This window comes from Salmo trutta, chromosome 9, assembly GCF_901001165.1.
Source record: "Salmo trutta chromosome 9, fSalTru1.1, whole genome shotgun sequence".
Taxonomy (NCBI): domain Eukaryota; kingdom Metazoa; phylum Chordata; class Actinopteri; order Salmoniformes; family Salmonidae; genus Salmo; species Salmo trutta.
Genome location: NC_042965.1, coordinates 2196283 through 2220405, shown reverse-complemented (window position 1 = coordinate 2220405; position 24123 = coordinate 2196283). Strand labels below are relative to the sequence as shown.

Below are 24123 nucleotides of genomic sequence, written 5' to 3'. Positions count from 1 at the left end.
AGGGGCTTTCACACCTCCAGTAAAGCCTGTCTGTGGCTGTCTGTGTGGGCCAGCTCCAAACACACTCAATGTCTGGAGAGAGGAAGTCATCGCACCCAGGCGCTGCCATTGAAGAAAATACAGACAAATATGTCTGTGTGAGAATTGGTGAGGGCGCTTTTCAAAAAGAGGAAGGCCGAAAACATTACCATCCTGAATGTGATTCAAATCAATATGATGGGAGTAGCAGTAGGCTGATTTGTATTCCGCGTCTACGCGGAGGAGGTGGGGGCCCAGTGCCGCTTACCACAATCAGGTTCCCTCTGAAGAAAAGGTCTGGTTGGCTGGTCAGGAGCAACTCATTCTCCCTCTCACAGCAGCTCGGGAAGATCAGGACCGAAAAGTGTCATTATGGTGACAGGTTGCATTGGGGTGATTCTGAAAGACTAAGATTGAGGTTAAAGAGGAAATATGTTAAATAAATTAAAGTGATTATTACTACTCTGGCTGTGCATTGTGGGAAGGCATTTTCAGAACAAGAGGCCAAGCTCTTCCTTTCAGAGGACTGAAAGCTGTGTCTGTGCTTCGTACAATTACCACTGGGGAGGTAGAGAGTACCACACACACACACAGGAAGACAGGAAAGACGGGGGGATGGAGAAAGTGTGGTTTGATTATCAGATTATTTATTAATGTTCAGGCTTTAAATATAGTTTAGAAAAAAGCTGTGTTCTAAAGTCTTTTCATCTTGGCATGCTGAATGCTTACCGAGCTGTACGGACCAGTTAAGGGAGATTCTGATGTCAACCAAAACATTAAAACAGGGAAAGCTTTTTTGGCCGGTCCTTGCACCATATTTTATAGAGACTATAAAACACAAGTAATAAAGTACTGGCTTTTTTAGCTCGCCTCAGTCTCATTGTTTCTGGGCAGCTTATTCATTTATTGACCAATTTGGCCTGTCAAATTTCCCTCTTCCAACAAAAGAGTTAGATGGGTGGATTATTTGCAGTTTATTTCTTTAATGAATGAGAGGTGGGATGCTGCAGTGCTTGGCAGATCATAGTGTCACAACAGCAGCCTGTGTAAAGTATGAATCATTAAAGTGGCTAGTAAGACACATCAATCCTGGACATCCCACATTAAAAAACTACTACAGTTTACTATAGAATGCTGTAGTAAACTGTAGTATACTGTAGAATATTATACTAAACCCTCGAACATGTGCAGTACTTAGTATAAGAATATTTCAAAGATAAATACACAATGCAGAGGATGAGAGGGCAATATAGCACTAACGATCAATGGAAATAGTGTTTTTTTCTGTAATATCAATGGGTCAGAGACATGGGAGGTATATCAGTCCGGGACTCAAAGCTACATGGCAAGTTCTCATTGGTCCAAATTGTTTATACATTGAACCTGAAATAGGATATTGTTTTATTGCAAGGAATTCTAATTGGTCAACCACAGGCTGGGGCTGGGTTATAAAACTACATCCGGGTCCCTTTGTTCTCTGGAGAGAATCACTGGAGATTCACTGGAGAGATTCACTGAGGACAGGGAAGAAAACCATCTAACATCTACTTCCAAGCATGATTTGTCCTCTTTGAATAAACACATTTTCCTCCACCTGATTTGCTTTGGAGTCTGTGTTATTGAAGAGTAACATCAATTGCTAACATTAGTATAGAATTTTGTAGTACACTGTGAAATACTACAGTATTATCCCAAAAACCACTGTAGTAAATACTACAGAAATGTCTGCAAAAACACTACAGTAAATAAATCCCCTACCCCACATCCCAATTTGTGCCACTGTAAGTGAAAAACCTACATCCCAAGTGTAGACCATATACTCTGTATGTAACCCATTACCAGGGTTTCCGTGTCTACAGTTTTCTAGACAAATTGGGCTACTTTGAAAATTCAATGTCCCAGGTAAAAATGTATTAGTCCCGGGTTGCAGGTTTTTGGGCTATTTCTAATTTGTATCGGGGCCACCATGGCAATTTCTTAAATATACAGTACCAGTCAAAAGGTTGGACACACCTACTCATTCAAGGGTTTTTCTTTATTTTATACAATAAATATGCTGAAATGACGATATCATTGGAGTCATTGCAAATCAACTTGTGCCACCTGTGTAGCCTACCTGGAGCTGGCAAACTTCTATTTATTGTTGTTGTAGCCTTGTGTTATTATGCAATTAGAGACAGCAGTGGGGTCAAACTGTAGAACCCAGTTCCTACATTTGAATATAAAAATAGATTTTTTCAAACAAAATTACACTCTATTTTTTCTCTGGGACCCTCAGGATGACAAATCAGAGCAAGATTACTGAATGTAAGTAAATTCTGCAAAAAAAAGAAACGGCCCTTTTTCAGGACCCTGTCTTTCAAAGATAATTCGTAAAAATCCAAATAACTTCACAGATCTTCACTATAAAGCAGGGGTGTCAAACTCATTTTAGCTCAGGGGCCACATGGAGGAAAATCTATTCCCAAGTGGGCCGGACCGGTAAAATCATGGTATATATATATATATATATATATATATATATATATATATATATATATATATATATATATATATATATATAAATAACTTAAAAACAACAACTTCAGATTGTTTTCTTTGTTTTAATACGATCAACATAAAACATAAAGCTGGAGCCTGAGGACAGTGTGTCCACAATAGTACAAGCACAACATCACTATTAATCATAAAACACCTCAAGTTTATTTGAAAATTCTAAAGAAAAAGAACACACAAACACACAATGCCTCAGTGATTCACAGAAGTATATTACAGATCACAGAACTATATCAGGGTGTCTCATGCAGCACTTTAAGTGGGGTTGCATAGTTTATTTGACTCCTGATACCTGGCATCTTTTAGCTTTCACCAGCGCATCAATATCAGGCGTCACATCCTGAGTGGCAGCCAACTTCAGGATATGATTCAAGTGCTTGTGCGTGAGCCTTGAGCGCAGTTTTGTTTTATTTATGCTCATTACAGAAAAAACTTGCTCACAAAGATATGTGGTTCCAAACATGCACAACAGTTTTGCAGCGAGGGCTGTCAAGTTGGGGTAACCTGGCAAGAGATTCTGATAAAATGTGTCCAAGCCAGCTGCGGCAAATTTGCCCTTCATATCCGAGTCACACTGAAAGTCTATTATTTAAAGTTGGATGCTGACGGGCAGATCAGAGGGATTCACGGTGAATGGCGAGCAAAAAACGTTGAAGTCTTTCTCCAGTTCACCAAAAATCTGAAAGCGTTGCTCAAACTCCCGTAACAGTCCCGTTATTTTATCTTTGAACCGCTTCATGTCTGCCACATGTTGGGTCGCACACACATTTTTCAGACAGGGGAAGTGAGCTGCATCACCACCGGCGAGTTGCGTCTCCCACAATGACAGCTTCAACTTGAAAGAACGTATGCTGTCATAATACTGCGTGACGACTTTGTTGTGCCCTTGCAGCTGTTTGTTCAAGTTACTCAGGTGCTCTGTAACATCCACCATAAATGCAAGGTCCTGCATCCATTCTGCGGAATGAAATTCTAACACTGGTTTACCCTTTTCTTCCATGAACTGTTCAATTTCTTCTCGTAAATCAAAGAAACGCCTAAGCACAGCACCTCGGCTTAACCATCTTACCTCAGTGTGGTATGGCAGGCCATAGATGTGGTCTTTCTCTCTGAGAAGGCTGTCAAACTGACGGTGATTCAGGCTTCTGGATCGGATGAAATTAACAGTTTGGATGACCACCTTCATGACGTTATCCATCTTTAATGACTTGCAACACAAAGCCTCCTGGTGCAAAATACAGTGAAAAGTCCAAAAATCACGTCCTCCATTTGCAGATTGCACTTTCTCTCTGAACTTTGTCACAACGCCTGCTTTTTTCCCGATCATTGAGGGCGCACCATCTGTAGCCAGGCTGACAGCGCAGGACCTTGTTATGGTCATACATGTTATGGTCATATAATCTTGTTATGGTCATACAAATATTTACACATGTTAAGTTTGCTGAAAATAAACGCAGCTGACAGTGAGAGGACGTTTCTTTTTTTGCTGAGTTTACATTATTTATCTTCAGTGGTGAATGTTTCAAACTAGTTGCCGTGATAAAAGGGTTTGGTTGTTGTGCATTATCCTCAAACAATGGCATGCTATTTTTTCTGTAATAGCTACTGTAAATCGGAGTATTGCAGTTAGATTAACAAGAATTTAAGCTTTCTGCCCATATAAGACATGTCAATGTCCCAGAAAGTGGGCTGTTGTATACAACGATTTCTAGTCACATTATCACATAATGAGCAATAACCGTCCCGATTTAGGGACACCAATTCCGTAGAGGTTAATAAAGAGGAATGATCTTCTCTCTTGTCACATATTCAAATTCCTTTATTAGTCACATTAGCTCGCAATAATTATTATTTTGATGGAAAACCAAATTTTGCTTTATAGGTGATTAGAAGTTAAGTCGAGATTCCTTTGCTATAAGGTTCTGGAATAAGGGTTGAATGGCCCAGCCAGAGTGCGGACTTGAACCCGATCGAAGATCTCTGGAGAGACCTGAAAATAGCTGTGCAGAGATGATCCCATCCAACCAGACAGAGCTTGAGAGGATCTGCAGAGGTGAATGGGAGAAACTTCCCAAATACAGGTGTGCCAAGCTTGTAGCGTCATACCCAAGAAGACTCGAGGCTGTAATAGCTGCCAAAGATGCTTCAACAAAGTACTGAGTCTGAATAGTTATGCAAATGTGATTTCAGTTAATTTTTATAAATTTGCAAAAAAATATAAAAATCAGTTTTTGCTTTGTCATTATGGGGTTGTGTGTAGATTGATAAGGGAAAACAACTATTTAATTAATTTTAGAGTACAGCTGTAACAAAATAAAATGTAGAAAAAGTGAAGGCGTCTGAATACTTTACGAATTCACTGTATACTATTATTTTTTTAAATACTACATTCAGTGAATACTAAGGTCCGCAAAACCACTACAAAACCACTACACTGAATACTATAATATTCCTACCATAGTATACACCATATTATTTTTTCATGTGGGATGGGACTAATCGGGAAAGTGAACAAACAAAATCTGTTTACTGTGTATGTGCCGCTTTTTCTCCCCAATTGGTAGTTACAGTTTTGTCTCATTGCCGCAACTCCCGTTCGGACTCGGTGAAGGTCGAGAGTCGTGCGTCCTCCGAAACACAACCCAACCAAGCTGCATTGCTTCTTGATACAATGCCCAGAAGCCAGCCACACCAATGTGTCAGAGGAAACACCGTACACCTGGCGACCGTGTCAGCGTACACTGCGCCCGGCCCACCACAGGAGTCACTAGTGCACAATGGGACAAGGACATCCCTGCTGGGCCAATTGTGCGCCACCCCATGGGTCTCAAGATGGCAGCCGGATGCGACAGAGCCTGGACTCGAACCAGGATCTCTAGTGGCACAGCTAGCACTGCGATGCAGTGTCTTAGACCACTGTGCTACTCAGGAGGCATACTGTATATGTTTTAATTTGAATGTATACTTTATGTTTGTATTGTCATCATTGATGATTATGTTTGTTTATGATTATGTCATCATATTGGGCTCTGCAGCTTTGCCGGGAACCAATAAAGGAGGGTCTTTGTGGTTAGGGGGAAGCTCTGCCAGGCTAAGTCCTGCAGACAACGCCACAGTAGAAGCCATAACACCACATGGCGTGAGCAGGAAACCACTGCGCTCAATAGAGATGTAGCCTACTGCAGCACGCTGCCTCGTAAACATTCATAACTAAAGGAGCTTTTGTCCATCATTTCTGGGAAAACTTGCCAGGTTCACATTGAGGGGTTGCCAGACATGCCATTCTGGGGGCCAAGTCCCTCTGAGGAGCCAACGGGCCCCAGCAGAAGGGTTTCACCCAGCTGTCAGCTGCAGAATGCTATCATATTGCCACTTTATAACAAATGACAGCCTCACCACTGGAAATGCCCCCCATTGATTAGAGTCTGGATAATTGGATTGTGGCGATAAAGCTGAATGCTGGCATTTAGAAGGAAGCCTTTTAGGATATCAGGCTGACCGAGGCACAGCTAAGGACAGGGGGGAGGATAGGTGATGGAAGGATGGGAGAAAGATGACTCACATGAAATGGTCTTATGCATCACATTGCTTAGTAAGCTGAGACTATACTGTAGATTCCTTTGAGGGGGTCACATAACATAATTACTAAATAAAAAGGTTACAATATCACTGACCATCTGGTACAACATTTACATTTTAATGATCTGAACTGTGTGTGTGTGTGTGTGTGTGTGTGTGTGTGTGTGTGTGTGTGTGTGTGTGTGTGTGTGTGTGTGTGTGTGTGTGTGTGTGTGTGTGCTTGCATGCATGCGTGGAACAGGTGAGAAGCCCGATGGTGCCTCACCTCATCAGATGGCTAACCCTATTGGGTATAGCCCATGTCCCTAGTCAATTATATAAATGGGCTGTATAGAGCAAACATCTGTTGTCTTAACCTGGGAATGAATCACTGACATGTTCCCTTCCTGTGATTCGCTCCCCCAGCCACGAAAACAAACAAAAACACAATCCTAACCAACTGTGAACTCTGTATCTTTCATAACTCAGAGTGGCTTCATTGAGCACTAAAATATTGATGTCATTAAATATGCCTGCTCTGGTCAAAAACTCAGCTTGTTTTCTGAAAATCCGGTGAGGAGCCCTGCAGAGAGGCTGGAGAATGAGACATGCGGATATCTGCAGAGGCTTTTTATCGTATAACCAAATATGAAAACACACAGACTCATTGATTGCTCTAAGTGTCTACTACTGCTTCCTGTCCCATTGTATTCCAATCAAAATCACAATCCTCTCCATCCTGGCTGTTGTTCACTACAAAAAAAGCTCAAACATGAAGATATTCATCTCACTCCATTTATTTAATTTATATGATGTCTGTCTCGCCTAGGGTTGCAATCAAGTGTATATTATGGGAAACCTTCAAAGTTTTCCAGTAAACTACCAGAATGTTGGTAACTTTCAAGGATTTGATGTAATTTATCACAAGGCATCTAGTATCCCTTTTGGGTACTTGAGATTATCAAAAGTGTCTGTAATTATCTCTGGCCCATGCAAAATATATATAAAAAAAAACAAATAAGACTATTGTTTAAGAAAAATTTTAATGACAAAGTGTAAAACATTATCCTAAATATAAACCATCAACTTAGTAAGTACCATTAGTGTTTAGCTTTTTACACTCGTACCCATATAGGGGTTCAAAACAGCAGATTTGGACACTGATAAACACCTAAATTGGAACGCAGTGGCTGTACAGTAACATGCTATACAAGGTGTTAGAATTCAAGGTCTCTGCTTCACAGCGCAGTATTGGCTTTGACTGACAGTGGTTCTGAACTTGAACACCGCGAGCGATAAAAAAGTTGCCTCCAGCTAATTGGCCAACTTGTTCAAATAGTTTGTAGTCTGAGTGAGGGAAATCCTGTAAATAAAGCGGACTCGATGTATTTCGAAAGGTGAGATGTTGAGGATTATAATAACTGTGACTTTGATGTCACACAAGCAAGACAAAACACCCATTACTTCACATTTCCAAATCATAAAACCCCTGTAATATTCAGTGTTGACGTTTATGATGACTTTTTTTTTTTTTTGTCATTTAGCTGACGCTCTTATCCAGAGCGACTTACAGTAGTGAATGCATACATTTCATACATGGCCCCCGTGGGAATCGAACCCACAACCCTGGCATTGCAAACACCATGCGTTGCAAACACCATGCTCCACCAACTGAGCTACAGGGAAGGCTGATGTTTGTTTGATGTACAAGATGACATGGTGTCATACCCTGGGTTGTTCTGAACAGAACGAGCCTATCGGCCCAGAAGCGGCCCTCTTCCAGGGGGGGCGGAACTGTTTGAATTGGCCCGGAATCGGGTGTTGGACTCGGCCCGGAATCAAAATGAATGACTGCCCAGAATCGGCCCAAGTACATCGGGCTGTTCCCGTCTACCGGAATTCAGGCAAGATCTTACCAGAATCCTCCCAGAAGCGGCTCGATGCAATTTGAAATAAATGTATACAACATTTCCAGATTTAGTCATTTTAAATATTACTATTATACATTTTATGCATACAAATTATACCCATCCACATTTTTTTTTTTAAATCATTTTATTTATTTGTTTGTTTTTTACACCCTTTTTGTCATATCCAACTGTCTTGTCCCATCACTGCAAATCCCGTACGGCCTAGGGAGAGGCGAAGGTCGAGGCGATGTGTCGGAGGAAACACCTGGTGACCGTGTCAGCATGCATACGCCTGGCCCGCCACAGTGCGATGGGACAAAGACACCCCAGCCGGCCAAACCCTCCCCTAACCCAGACGACGCTGGGCCAATTGTTACGGCCAGCACGGGTATCAAACCAGCATATGTAGCAACGCAGTTTGCACTGCGAAGCAGTGTCTTAGACCACTGCGCCACTTGGGAGGCCCAACCCACAAGTTTTATCAATGCTTATCAATGCTTATCAATTGCCTTGCACAAAGTATCAAAATACTAAAATACTACTTAAATGAAATTCTTTAAGAGTCCTGTTTAACTGTTAATTACATTTTTTGATCACAGAAACAATGAGAAAATATGGAAAAATAAATAAATAATGAAATGTTAATTATAGAAAACAGCCCGTGTAATCATCTGCCAGAGAGTAGCCACAATCGGCCCGAGCCCCAAGTAATACATTTGGGCCAGATAACTCATACCGGAATCCGCCCGAGCTCAATCCCTGCATCCTATCCATAAGTAATACTGACGACGGCCGAGTCTGACTCTCAGCCGAGTGCCCCGACTCTCAGACGGAATTGGCCCAGATCCACTGTGCTAGCTGGGATGTTTGTCGTATTGTGAAGAAATTTGGCGGGGAAAACGTACCTGAATGCACTCATGACTCTATTCTATGCACACCAAAATTGCGATCTGCTTCTCTGAATTGACTTGTGAAAGCCTAACACTGTAAGATCATATTTTGTAACTTAGTCAGCCATGTTAGCAATAGAACAAGCTTTCAAATGATGCCCACCTGACCAGATTGTGTCAATGGACCGTTTTTGGAAAGCGTAAACAACAACAGTAATTATGTGATGGCGGGATGCAGGGCTGTGTTTCAAAAACAACTATAAGTCTGCTTGATCTAGTTCCTCAACAGCACATCAAGGAGAGCTCAAAATAGCACCTTAAAGTTGAAGACTCTTCTTTGAGTCAAAAACGTGCATTGAAATTGCGTAGGAATTGTGCACACTTTGGAGAATTATGTGGCCACTTGCAGACGATATACCTCTCACTCAAACCCTTTTTTGTCTTATGTTGCACATACCCCAAATACTGAGTATTGTCAGATTTTGTCATCAACAAATACGGCAAAAAGTACAGTAAATATCAAATGCACATAATATCAACTGTAATGTTTGGATTCAGTCTAATAATTGCCCCATAATCTCCAAACTGTTCCCTTTTGATTGCTCTGCATGTGCATATGCTTTCCATATTTCTCCTGTAAGAAACATTTCAATGTAGCTCTATCCATATAGGCCAATTCCCACGAGTGTAAGGACTAATATGAGGGTTTCAGCATGAAATATCCTTTATTTTTTTAATGTTTTTTATTTTACTATGTCAATATGTCGTTGTTGTAAAAGTTTTGGCTCCAAACTGGTGACGGTCGTGTAAAAAGCCAATTGTTGGAGTTGTTGCAGAGTTAATTGAAAAGAATTCCATTGTTGATTAGATGCTTTTTTCATTAATTAAGCTATTTTCTATTGAACCATATGGTCTATCCACTAGAAACTCATGGACAATATATGGACACAGATATAAAACAAATTATACTATAAATGAATACAGATTTGTTTTGTTATTCAAGCATAAATTACCAAAATTACCATAGATTGCCATAGGTTATCTGTTACCAAAATTACAGAAGATTCCAGTAACTTTGGTAAATTACCGGTAGCTTTGCAACCCTAGTCTCGCCTCATTATCACCTTTGCATCACAGTCTTTCAATATTCTTGACACTTTCAACAAAATGGTGGGTATGGCACAACTTTGCTACAGAGCAGCATGTCATTAAACTAGATTATTTTACCTGTCCGTCAGTCATACAGCATTTCACCCTTCTTTTCCTCAAAAGTCACTCGCTCTCCCAAGAAGACTTTGTAGACTTGCCTTGCTAAGCCCTATCCACCTCAGTCTCAGCCACAGCTCCGTGTGCTGTCAGCTTGGTGTGTTACTGTGGAGACACGGAGTGGGAATCGTTACTTATCGCTACATCTGAGAGCAGAAGACAAGAAGACTAGAACTCACAAGCAGCCTCCATGAGCGAAAAGCTCCCCTTCCACACACTCCTCGTGCTGTTATCCAATTACAGTCCCCCTTACTGCTTTAATCAATATGAGCCGTGAACACACGCACATCTACCTGTTCACTAATTAATCTGGTTATGGCGGGAGATGATGAGATATAGCGCAGTGTCTAAACATAAGTGGCAGCAGCATACCTTTCACAATTAACCGTGTTTCACATGCAAAGCAATGAGAACAGGCTGTGCCTGGTTACTTTAGCACACACCCGCTCTCCATAGAATTTTAGAACCAGTGTCACGTCCTGACCCTTGTAAGATGTCATTTTCTATAGTAGAGTAGGTCAGGGCGTAACAGGGGGTGTTTTTGGGTGGTTTTCTATTTCTGTTATATTCTAGGTTTCTATTTCTATGTTTTTTTTGGGGGGGTTGATCTCCAATTGGAGGCAGCTGGTCCTCGTTGACTCTAATTGGAGATCATATTTAAGTTTTTTTTTTTCTATTGTGTTTGTGGATAGTTGTTCTCTGTTTAGTTGTATGTTGCCTGACGGAACTGTTTGCTGTCGTTTTGTTTCTTTGCAAAGTGTTTTGTTTTTCATTAAAGAATAATTATGAGCACTCAACACGCCACGCCTTGGTCCCCTCTATACGACGCACGTTACAACCAGATGCAAAATGCTCCAAAGACCCCTTCCAAAGCTGAAGCGGTACTACACAGAGATGGGTGAGAAGGAACATCTCTACAAGCTCTCGGGCGGCTCGGGCTCCAGCTGCAGGGATGGTTAAAAGAGGACTGATGTTGATGTTGAGAACATTGCCTTAATCTCCCCTCACCTTCAAATCCCTGTGTACGATCCTGGCAAATCATCCCTGCAATCTAGATAATAATAAATATCTGGCTTAAAGAAGTCCTCTCTGTGTGTTTGTCCTTATTAATGTGAACAGTAATGGGTAGTGCCTGCAAGAAACCCCTTGTAGAGGACAAAACAAAGTGTGCTTATACGTAGCGTTATAGATTCCTTGTTAATGGTGGGATTGAAGTTCAGGGGCCTGTTGTCAGGCTAACTTTGTTTGAATTCAGCTCCATCATTCATTGAATCAGATGGCTCATTCAACACAAAACCCACTGATATTGCCAACTACTTTAATGATTTTTTCATTGGCAAGATTAGAAAACGTAGACATGACATGCCAACAACTAATTCTGAACCTACACATCCATGCATAACTGACCAAATTATGAAAGACAAGCATTGTCATTTTGAATTCCTTGAAGTAAGTGTGGAAGAGGTGAAAAAAATGGTCTATCAACAATGACAAGTCACCTGGGTCTGACAACTTGGATAGAAAATTACAGAGGATGATAGCGAACGATATTGCCACTCCTATTTGCCACATCTTTTCAATTTAAGCCTACAGGAAAGTGTGTGCACTCAGGCCTATAGGGAAGCAAAAGCCATTCCGCTTGCCAAGAATAGCAAAGCAACCTTTACTGGCTCAAACAGCCAACCAATCATTATGTTACCACCCTTAGTAAACTTTTGGAAAAAATTATGTTTGACCAGATACAATGCTTTTTCACAGTGACAAATGAACAAAATATTTTCAGCATGCTTATAAGGAAAGGCATTCAATATGTACAGCACTTAAACAAATGACTGATGATTGGCTGAGAGAAATTGATAATAAAAAGCTGCTTTGTTAGCCTTTAGTGCAGCTTTTGACATTATCGATCATCATTTGCTACTGGAAAAACATATGTGTTGTGGCTTTACATTCCCTGTGATATTGTGGATCGAGAGTTACCTGTCTAACAGAACACAGAGGGAGTTCTTTTAATGGAAACCTCTCCAACATAATCCAGGTAGAGTCAGGCATTCCCATGGAAGATGTCTAGGCCCCCTACTTTTTTCCATCTTTACTAATGACTGAAATGACTGCAACACTTAACAAACAGCTTGGTCAGTTTCAGAATGGGTGGCAAGAAATAAGTTAGTCCTAAGTATTTCCAAAATACAAAAGCTAAGTATTTGGGAAAAATCATTCACTAAAACCTAAACCTCATACCTAGGTGTCTGGTTAGACTGTAAACTCTCCTTCCAGACTCACATCAATCATCTCCAATCCAAAGTGAAATCTAGAATTGGCTTCCTATTTCGCAACAAAGCATCCTTCACTCATGCTGCCAAACACACCCTTGTAAAACTGACCATCCTACCAATCCTCGACTTCAGCGATGTCATTTACAAAATAGCCTCCAATACCCTACTCAACAAGCTGGATGCAGTCTATCACAGTGCCATCCGTTTTGTCACCAAAGCCCCATATACAACCCACCACTGCGACCTGTATGCTCTCGTTGGCTGGCCTTCGCTTCATAGTCGTCGCCAAACACATTGGCTCCAGGTCATCTACAAGACCCTGCTAGGTAAAGTTTCCCCTTATCTCCGCTCACTGGTCACCATAGCAGCACCCACCTGTAGCACGCGCTCCAGCAGGTATATCTCTCTGGTCACCCCTAAAGCCAACTCCTCCTTTGGTCGTCTCTCCTTCCAGTTCTCAGCTGCCAATGACTGGAACGAACTACAAAAATCTCTAAAACTGGAAACACTTATCTCCCTCACTAGCTTTAAGCACCAGCTGTCAGAGCAGCTCACAGATCTCTGCACCTGTACATAGCCCATCTTTAATTTAGCCCAAACTACTACCTCTTCCTCTACTGTATTTATTTATTTTATATATTTTGCTCCTTTGCACCATATTATTTATATTTTAACTTTTAACTTTCTTCAAACTACAAATCTACCATTCCAGTGTTTTTCTTGCCATACTTTATTTACTTTGCCACCATGGCATTTTTTTGCCTTTACCTCCCTTATCTCACATCATTTGCTCACATTGTATATAGTCTTATTTTTTCTACTGCATCATTGATTGTATGTTGTTTTACTCCATGTGTAACTCTGTCTTTTTGTATGTTGTCGAACTGCTTTGCTTTATCTTGGCCAGGTCGCAATTGTAAATGAGAACTTGTTCTCAACTTGCCTACCTGGTTAAATAAAGGTGAAATAAATGAAATAAATAAAATAATAAAATTGTATTGAATAATGTGGAAATTGAGCAAGTTGAGGAAACTAAACTGCTTGGAGTAAACCTGGATTGTAAACTGTCATGGTCAAAATATAATGATGCAACAGTAGCTAAGATGGGGAGATGTCTATCCATAATAAAGCGCTGCTCTGCCTTCTTAACAACACTATCAACAAGGCAGGTCCTACAGGCCCTGGTTTTGTTGCTTGTACCTGGACTGCTGTCCAGTCGTGTGGTCAGGTGCCACAAAGAGGGACTTAGGAAAATTACAGTGGGCCAGAACAGGGCAGAACAGCTGGCCCTTAAATGTACACCGAGAGCTAACATTAATAATATGCATGTCAATCTCTCCTGGCTCAAAGTAGAGTATAGGTTGACTTCTTCACTACTTGTATTTGTGAGAAGTGACATGTTGAATGCACCGAGCTGTCTGTTTAAACTACTAGCACACAGATCAGACACCCATGCATACCCCACAAGACATCTCACCAGAGGTCTCTTCACAGTCCCCAAGTCCAGAACAGACTATGGGAGGCACACAGTACTACATAGAGTCATGACTACATGGAACTCTATTCCACATGAAGTAACTCATGTAAGCAGTAAAATCGAATTTAAAAAACAGATAAAAATACACCTTGGCAGCAGCTAATGGGCATCCATCATAAATACAAATACTACACACACTACACACACACACACACACACACACACACACACACACACACACACACACACACACACACAAACACAGACGCGCACAAACACACAAAAGGTGAAAAAGCCCACCATATAGGATGTCGTCTGGCAACCCAACACCGACACAGTGTGTGTATGTATATGTGTGTGTGTGTTTGTGTGTGTGTATATGTCCACATGTGTGTAAGACAAAAGGATGCTCAGTGACGACATAACACCTCCCAAATGGAGAAAAATTGGACAGGCTTCTCGGCGCCTCTCGTTGCCTTTGTTCCGTCTTTGCTGTTTGAGATGACAACAAGGCGACAGGGCTCCCTTTCTTCCATCCCATTCAAATCCAGCGCCAAGCCTATTACAGGATGTGTTAGACGTACGGGGAGCATTGTAGTGGAGACACTGGGTAAACCAAGGCAGATGGGAGAGGCTAAGTCCTAGGTTTGGAATAAACACTCCTTCATAATGTTATGCCATGGTTTAGCAACAAGTTCTGTCGGTGTGAAAAAGCCAAGTGCTGAGCATTAGCGGTAAGTCACTGCTAAGAGCCATGCTAAGACCTATGTGTAAATAGTATCAGATTCATCAAAGTAGTGTACGTGCCTATGTTTACATGGATGTATGCACATACTATATGTATTACAAACTCAGCCAAAAAAAGAAACGTCCTCTCACTGTCAACTGCATTTATTTTCAGCAAACTTAACATGTGTAAATATTTGTATGAACATAACAAGATTTAACAACCGAGACATAAACTGAACAAGTTCCACAGACATGTGGCTAACAGAAATGGAATAATGTGTCCCTGAACAAAGGGGAGTCAAAATCAAAAGTAACAGTCAGTATCTGGTGTGGCCACCAGCTGCATTAAGTACTGCAGTACATCTCCTCTTCGTGGACTGCACCAGATTTGCCAGTTCTTGCTGTGAGATGTTACCCTACTCTTCCACCAAGGCACCTGCAAGTTGGGGGGAATGGCCCTAGCCCTCACCCTCCGATCCAACAGGTCCCAGATGTGCTCAATGGGATTGAGGTCGGGGCTCTTCGCTGGCCATGGCAGAACACTGACATACCTGTATTGCAGGAAATCACGCACAGAACGAGCAGTATAGCTGGTGGCATTGTCATGCTGGAGGGTCATGTCAGGATGGGCCTGCAGGAAGGGTACCACATGAGGGAGGAGGATGTCTTCCCTGTAACGCACAACGTTGAGATTGCCTGCAATGACAACAAGCTCAGTTCAATGATGCTGTGACACACCGCCCCAGACCATGACGGACCCTCCACCTCCAAATCGATCCCGCTCCAGAGTACAGGCCTCGGTGTAACGCTCATTCCTTCGACGATAAACGTGAATCCGACCATCACCCCTGGTGAGACAAAACAACGACTCATCAGTGAAGAGCACTTTTGGCCAGTCCTGTCTGTTCCAGCAACGATGGGATTGTGCCCATAGGCAACGTTATTGCTGGTGATGTCTGGTGAGGACCTGCCTTACAACAGGCCTACAAGCCCTCACTCCAGCCTCTCTCAGCTTATTGCGGACAGTCTGAGCACTGATGGAGGGATTCTGGCGTTCCTGGTGTAACTCGGGCTGTTGTTGTTACCATCCTGTACCTGTCCTGCAGGTGTGATCTTCGGATGTACCGATCCTGTGCAGGTGTTGTTACACGTGGTCTGCCACTGCGAGGAAGATCAGCTGTCCGTCCTGTCTCCCTGTAGCGCTGTCTTAGGCGTCTCACAGTACGGACATTGCAATTTATTGCCCTGGCCACATCTGCAGTCCTCATTCCTCCTTGCAGCATGCCTAAGGCACGTTCACACAGATGAGCAGGGACCCTGGGCATCTTTCTTTTGGTGTTTTTCAGAGTCAGTAGAAAGTCCTCTTTAGTGTCCTAAGGTTTCATAACTGTGACCTTAATTGCCTACCATCTGTAAGCTGTTAGTGTCTTAACGACCGTTCCACAGGTTCATGTTCATTAATTGTTTATGATTCATTGAACAAGCATGGGAAACAGTGTTTAAACGCTTTACAATGAAGATCTGTGAAGATATTTGGATTTTTACGAATTATCTTTGAAAGACAGGGTCCTGAAAAAGGGACGTTTCTTTTTTTGCTGAGTTTATATTCTATATTATGTATTATAACACCAACATGAATCATGCATTGTGATTTTCTGTGCACAGTTATTTGTTTATAAATGAGCAGAGGTGGAAAACAATTATTCTAAATTAAGACCGAGCATAGTCCTGTAATATGTTTTCTTCACATCAATGCATCTACACAAAAAAGTGTGTTCTGATAATATATCACTAAATACATCACTATAATAATATATCACTCCGTAGGCCATGATCAGAAATTCATTAAGAACCCTTTTTAATTAACAAAAGCAAATTGGATTTTATTGTCGTTGTTCGAAGAGCAACAGATAAAAAGGTAGTGACAAAAGATGTTTACAGCAGACCCACCATCATCATTCAGCCAGAACACATGTAATGTATTCAGTAATAGCACTACTCACAATGAGACTTCAAAGACAAGAGAGCATCTCAGGTACAGGTGCTCCAGAGAGGCTTTAACAAAAGCCCCAAGTGGTAATAACTATTAGGCTCTTAGACTGCACTAGACTGTACACCTGCCACCATCCACAAATAACCAGTGTCCATTAGCTAAACAGGTTCCAACCAGACTTCTCCTTGTGTTCAGACTTCCCAGGCTAGGGATCTAAAAGGGCCGAGTTGCTACCGGCGACAATATGACATGATGCTAGGAGCTTGTTAGGGTAGCAGTTCTTTGATGTCAGAAGGAACCGAAGGGACCTATTTAAAACCCAGAGAAATGTGACTCTTTTAGTTGAGGTCTGTTCAGTTGATCACAGGTTTTGGTCTGAATTTTATTTTCTGTTATCAATTATCAGTTAATTAAATCATGGAATCATGCTAGAGGAGTTCATTTATATTTTGTGCCACATGTCTCTGCATTTTTTATCAGATATCTCCCGAGACAAAATGCCATCGACGTTACCAGCTTAATTAATTGGTAGCAGCGTTTCAGGTAATGGCATTATTGAAACATATTTCAGAAATATTGGAAGAATATCAACCAAAATGACGAGCCTTTTTAATAAAAAATGATCATCTTCCCAATCCTAGAGTGCATATCAACAGTGACCGAGAGTATCACTGGTAAAGTACAGTGGAATCCAACAGACACCATTTTCAGAATGGTGCAACTACTGTAACAGTAAAAGAGATTTCCAAAACCCAAACCTTTTCTTCGTTTTCTGAGGAACACCTTCAAAACCTAATATACTGCTATTTTAGTTCAGTGTGTCATTGATCAAGGTTTGGTCTGAAAATTGAGGGATTTTCAGATGGATTCATGTGGGTTCCATCTGACATTCTGAAAGGCTGAAGCATATCCACAGAAAAACCATGCAGAGTCGTCGGGGGGAAACAATAGACTTTGTCAGCCACTCCTCTGGCCTCGCTGAGTGTGAGATGGACTGCAGGTGGTGGTTGTAGTGACTGCAGGGCAAGGGCGAGGGCGAGGGCAAGGCCTTACCTTCCTGGACCGCCTGGAAAGGGTTGTTCCCGTCCACAAACTCCACGGAGATGGTGATCTTCTCCGTCTCCAGGATCTCGTTGTTGAGGTTGAGGTCCGCCACAGCCATGCGGAACACCTCGTCATCCTTCCTGGCAGACTCATCAAAGATGGCCCCTTCGGAAAGAGAAAGAAGGGAGGGAGAGAGTGAGAGCAAAGGAGAGAGCAAGAGGGGGGAGAGAGGGAGGAAAGGGGAATGATAAGTGATCATCGTGTCTAAGGAAAGTCTCTTGGGGCTCATACTGTATGTGTGCCTAAACATCAATAGAGCAACAATCCATTTGCTGGGAAATAAGTAAGGTATGCCACAGTCAATGGGTGTATACAATACAGGAACATTCCACCTACATCCTGCAGGAATCCAAATAGAGCCAGTATCTCTTCTTTTGGCCTTGCATTTCCTCTCTGCTTGTTGTCTGCAGCAAATGAGCTAGTAATTGTTTAAAACTGCTCACTGAAGCAATGCTAAATGCATTTTGCTGACCTGCAAATAGTCATCATTTAGAAATAGATTGTGTGTATGATACAGATTGGTGATTCATACAGTAAACTCACCAATTCGGAGCTAGGCTCACATTTTGGGGCCAATTGCGGGTCAGTGTGATTTTTGGTCACCCTCTTCATAGACCTTCACAAAAATTACAGCAAGGTAACATCCTGAGGATCGCAGTAGCCTATGCTATGAACCACGTCAAGCGACAAAGTCAGTCCTTGACGGGTACTGGAGAGTGGAGCGTCAAGTTAGACATTCCACTCATTTAGCAACAAAGACACTTTGTAAACGTTTCATCATGTTTGTTCATGTTACTGGCATATTCAAGCATCCTACTGCTAGACATGTCCAATCACACACAAGTTAAGGTTGTTTATTTATAATTTTAAGTACATTGGAAGAATCTCAATTGCATACTTCTCATGTCCTCTCTCCTCTCCTCCTTCTCGAAACCCATTGGAGGAGAAGGCGTCAAACACACGTCGCAAATGTTGCTAATGATTGTTAATGTTCCCTAGCGTTTTCAAGCATATTCCTACTGCTAGACATGTCCCACTGCCTGAAATTTCAGCCTGGTTTGGTGGGATGGACTTTTGCCCTGCCTGGTGACATAACCAGGTGGTAAATTAGTTGATAGACAAATAAGAGAGGGTTCCAAAACTCTATGCCAGTAACAGCTAGTTTTCAGTTTTTCCACTCAGACCTCTCCCAGAATGTCCTAGCAAAATTCCTGCTTGAGAAATTGCTAAGAAGCCATTTCTGTTTCCTTTAACCATTTTTATTTAAACCAGTCACAGTAAGGTAGCCCACTTAATTGTTACCGAGAAATGAATTGATATTGAGATAAAAATGGCTGCATAGGACCTTTAACTTTGGTTATTTAGAATGTAAGGTATATTGTATCGCCAGCCTGTAGGCCTACTCACAACCGCATGTTGTTTGTGGACTAGTTTGGAGAACGAACACGTTTGTGACGTCCATATACACTACCGGTCAAACTTTAGACACATACTCATTCCAGGGTTTTTCTTTATTTTTGCTATTTTCTACATTCTAGAATAATATTGAAGACATCAAAACTATGAAATAACACATATGGAATCATGAAATAATCAAAAAAATGTTAATCAAATCAAAATATGTTTTATATTGGAGATTCTTCAAATAGCCACCCTTTGCCTTGATGACAGCTTTGCACACTCTTGGTATTTTCTCAACCAGCTTCACCTGGAATGCTTTTCCAACAGTCTTGAAGGAGTTCCCACATACGCTGAGCACTTGTTGGCTGCTTTTCCTTCACTCTGCGGTCCAACTCATCCCAAACCATCTCAATTAGGTTGAGGTCGGGTGATTGTGGAGGCCAGGTCATCTGATGCAGCACTCCATCACTCTCCTTCTTGGTCAAATAGCCCTTACACAGCCTGGACGTGTGTTAGGTCATTGTCCTGTTGAAAAACAAATGATAGTCCCACTAAGCCCAAACCAGATGGGATGGCATTTCGCTGCAGAACAAATAACAAATTTTCACCGGTCCAATGTCCATTGCTCGTGTTTTTTGGCCCAAGCAAGTCTCTTCTTATTATTGGTGTCCTTTAGTAGTGGTTTCTTTGCAGCAATTCGACCATGAAGGCCTGATTCATGCAGTGTCCTCTGAACAGTTGATGTTGAGATGTGTCTGTTACTTGAACTATGTGAAGCATTTATTTGAGCTGCAATTTCTGAGGCTAGTAATTCTAATGAGGTTATCCTCTGCAGCAGAGGTAACTCTGCGTCTTCCATTCCTGTGGTGGTCCTCATGAGAGCCAGCTTCATCAAAGCGCTTGATGGTTTTTGCGACTGGACTTGAAGAAACGTTCAAAGTTCTTGAAATGTTCCGTATTGACTGACCTTCATGTCTTCGTGTTTCTCTTTGCTTATTTGAGCGGTTCTTGCCATAATATGGACTTGGTCTTTTACCAAATAAGGCTATCTTCTGTATACCCCCCTACCTTGTCACAACACAACCAATTGGCTCAAACGCATTAAGAAGGAAAGAAATTCCACAAGGCACACCTATTAATTGAAATGCATTCCAGGTGACTACCTCATGAAGTTGAGAGAATGCCAAAAGTGTGCAAAGCTGTCAACAAAGCAAAGGGTGGCAATTTGAATAATCTCAAATATAAAATATATTTTGATTTGTTAAACACTTTTTGGGTTACTACATGATTCCATATGTGTTATTTCATAGTTTTGATGTCTTCACTATTATTCTACAATGTGGAAAATAGTAAAAATATAGAAAAACCCTTGAATGAGTAGGTGTTCTAAAACTTTTGACCAGAAGCGTAGTTAACCAACAGGTTCACGTGCACAGTAATCGTAATATTCCATGTTGAAGGGTGTTTTCCCAATATTTGTTGAACGTTATGAGATCGTGTCCTGATATGTTGAAATTAATTATGTAATGGCCATTGACCTAAATCAGAAATATTGATTATAGTGAGATATGTTAATTGATGAAATACCTGTTTAGGTGCATTTTGGATTATTCCAGTGTTAGAAGTTGGGCTTTTAACCTGTTCAGATTGCCCATTTCCTGAGAGCTTATTAGGCTAGAGTGATATGTTGTCCCAGGGCTCTCTAACTCAGCTGTGCGAGGAAATATTGACACAAAGTTATAGGTCTGACTAGTTTGAAAATGGTAGCTAGAAGCCAGTAGCTTCGGTGTATCCGCCATTTAGTTTATGTTTGTTATTTTTGTCAGTCAAATGTTTGCCAACGCATCATGTAAATTATATTCATGGTTCCAGCTGTCACAGCAGTTCAAAGGAGCGGCCCAAGATGCAGCGTTTTTGTAGTGCCACATATTTATTAAACGTGAAACTGAATGCAAATACAGAAAACTTGAAATAGCGCAACAACAAACCATGACGCAGGCGGAACATACACACTCACAAAATATAATAACCCACAAACCACATTGAGAAAAACCCCTACTTAAATATGATCTCTAATCAGAGGCAAATTAGGATCAGCTGTCTCCAATTAGAGATCAACCCCAAACAATCCAACATAGAAATAGAAAACTAGAATTTAAACATAGAACTAGAAAACATAGATCAGGCCAAAAACACCCCCTGTCACGCCCTGCCCTACACTACTATAGAAAATGACATCTTACTAGGGTCAGGACGTGACACCAGCTTTATTGACCTTTTCTGCACCTGTAAATAAATACCACCATTTTGCACCTAAAGTCCACCTGACTGCTGACGCTTGGCACCCCTGAAAAGACCGTAGGGTCCACTATCTTACAACATCAAGCAACAGCCTGTCCTAAAAAAGACATCCACTGTATGATTGTTCGGTGTGTTGTCTTGTTTTCCTTGCATTGTCTTAAACACCATGCAATACGAACGAGAAAAGACAAACAAAAACACAATGCAGCATAAATAAATGGTCAAATAAAAGACGCATTCCTTCATCTATTTAAGCTGCATTATTGATGCGACTCAAATGTGGTTCAGGGTGAATCTAAAGAAACATTTCCCACAAAGAGGTCTGATTGAAACAGATCAAAGAATAGAATACCTATCCCTTTGAGAGCGTGGGGCATAGGCCTATACCTTACAGGATGTCATTGAGCCCTCTGTGATGGCGGTGTTATGTCTGACTGGTTGTACATTAGTATGGTAAATATACTATTAAATATCAGCGTTTACTGGGATGAAATCAAATGTGAGCTGGTGATCGGTTGTGAAATCGCCTGGTAAAGACAATGCTTTCAAAGCCCTGCAGAACTCTGTCAGACAAGACAAATCTCCCTCCCAACCAGCAGCAACGTACTCACTTTGTCTCCAATCCTCCGCAAAAATAATAGCTCTTTTATCTGGGCCCCGGAATTGAGTTGCCATAGAAACAAAACTCAAGGTGGAGACTTCAAAACACGCTTTAAAGCTGCATATCGCACCCGTGGCGGTGTGAAATGCTATAGAGGGGTACAATATTTTCCCTCAATGTCCCTCTAAAGTGGCTGCCTCGCTCTGTTTTATTCCCTTAACTGAAACCATCAGATATTTAAAATGGTAGAATAATTCAAACATCTTAATGGAAATAAATTACTGGTGGGGGTTGATTTTAAGGCCTTTCCACCTGTGATTAGTTTTCATTTTGGTGAGTGATTCATGATCCATTGATGATGATTAAGTGCATTGAGCTTTTATACCCATAGAAACATGAATTAGGAATGAGCTCATCCATATATATTCATCAAATATGATTAATCAAAATAGTATGTATAATCAACGGACAGAGTTTCCAAACACACAAGTTGTCACGACTTCTGCCGAAGTCGATGCCTCTCCCCGTTCGGGCGGTGCTCGGCGGTCGACGTCACCGGTCTTCTAGCCATCATTGATTCATTTTTCATTTTCCATTGGTTTTGTCTTGTCTTCCTACACACCTGGTTCCAATCCCATTCATTACATGTTGTGTATTTAACCTTCTGTTTCCCCTCATGTCCTTGTCAGTGATTGTTTGTTGTTATGCTCGTGATATTAGATTGGTGCGCGATGGGATCTTGTACCCATGTTTACTTTATTATGTACTTTGGTTTTGGAGGTTTTGTTTTTACGTTATTAAAGTACTCCATTTATACCAAGTTTGATTCTCCTGCGCCTGACTTCCCTGCCACCTACACACACACACACACACACACACACACACACACACACACACACACACACACACACACACACACACACACACACACACACACACACACACACACACACACACACACACACACACACACACACACACACACACACGGCATGACACGACACAAGTGTGCTTTTGAAGGTCGGCATTGGAATCCACTGAATTTAAAATAAATAAATAATAACTTGTTTACTTTCTACTGACCTTCAATCACAACTTAAATCACTGAGCTTGTTAAATGATGATATTTGCTATCTCTTCATTTGCATCCTAATGTTCCCCAGCTGGGAAATAATGAGTGATTCTACATCTGATCTCAGAGCTGTGACCAGATACATTATCAAGGGATGGTAGACCATACTAGTCTGTACACACTGGCACCTGCCAGCAGCTGCAAACTCATACATAGCACAGAGCAAAAGAGAGCAGAAGGTCAAGGCCCCACTGTGCACATTATGGCCATTGTCACATTGATTAATGTCTCCAAGCTCTCTCTAGTGGAGAAAAAGTGAAGATAATAATTTTTTGTTGTGTGCACGTGTGTGTGTGGACGCAGGCCTGGCGGACTGCACTGGTATGATGTGGATGGCAGCACTGCGTGCTGATTTACAAGCAGCCTTCCTCCTGCTCTAAACTCTTCTCCGGCATGGCTCCTTCAGCTCTTGGACAATTGGATTGTGAGGAAAAGGCAAACGTCATAACATATATCAGAGGAGACGATAAAGGCATTGCATCTAGCTTTACACCGATTCACCAAGGGCAACAGGGCTCAAATGCACAATATGTAATCATTGCTATTTCAACAACAGCTATTTGGATTGGAGGCAGAATATATTCATTTGGGAAATGCTATTGATTCCTGAGTGCTTTAAACATGTATCTGATATTCCTGTTGTTGTTTACTATGGTTTCCTGATGAATATCCAGTTTGTCAGTTAGTCCAATAACGTCCCCAGTTTGAGGTTCCTGCTGACTTCCCTTGTATGAAACAACACTTATCGTTTGGCCTTTATTCTGTTGAATGAAAAGTACACATTGTTAAATACACACTGAGAGAATCAACATGAGTTCCCTTTTAACTACAGCAAATCACCCAACAGAACAGAGGCTCTTTCCCAATTTCCAGCACTATTATTTCACAACGTCAATAGAGCTCGCATAATT

General features: G+C 41.4%; 1 protein-coding gene across 4 annotated transcripts in view; it reads right to left on the bottom strand.

The window, feature by feature from the left end:
- LOC115199727 (glutamate receptor ionotropic, delta-2) overlaps positions 1-24123 on the bottom strand; it is a 566366-nt gene that overhangs the window by 469464 nt on the left and 72779 nt on the right. For 3 of the 4 annotated variants that reach the window (XM_029762106.1, XM_029762108.1, XM_029762109.1), the window contains exon 2: positions 17727-17882. The exons of the other annotated variant lie outside the window; for it this stretch is intronic. In XM_029762106.1, the coding sequence (XP_029617966.1) occupies positions 17727-17882 (156 nt within the window). The remainder of the gene's footprint in view (positions 1-17726; positions 17883-24123) is intronic. 4 annotated transcript variants of the gene reach the window in all.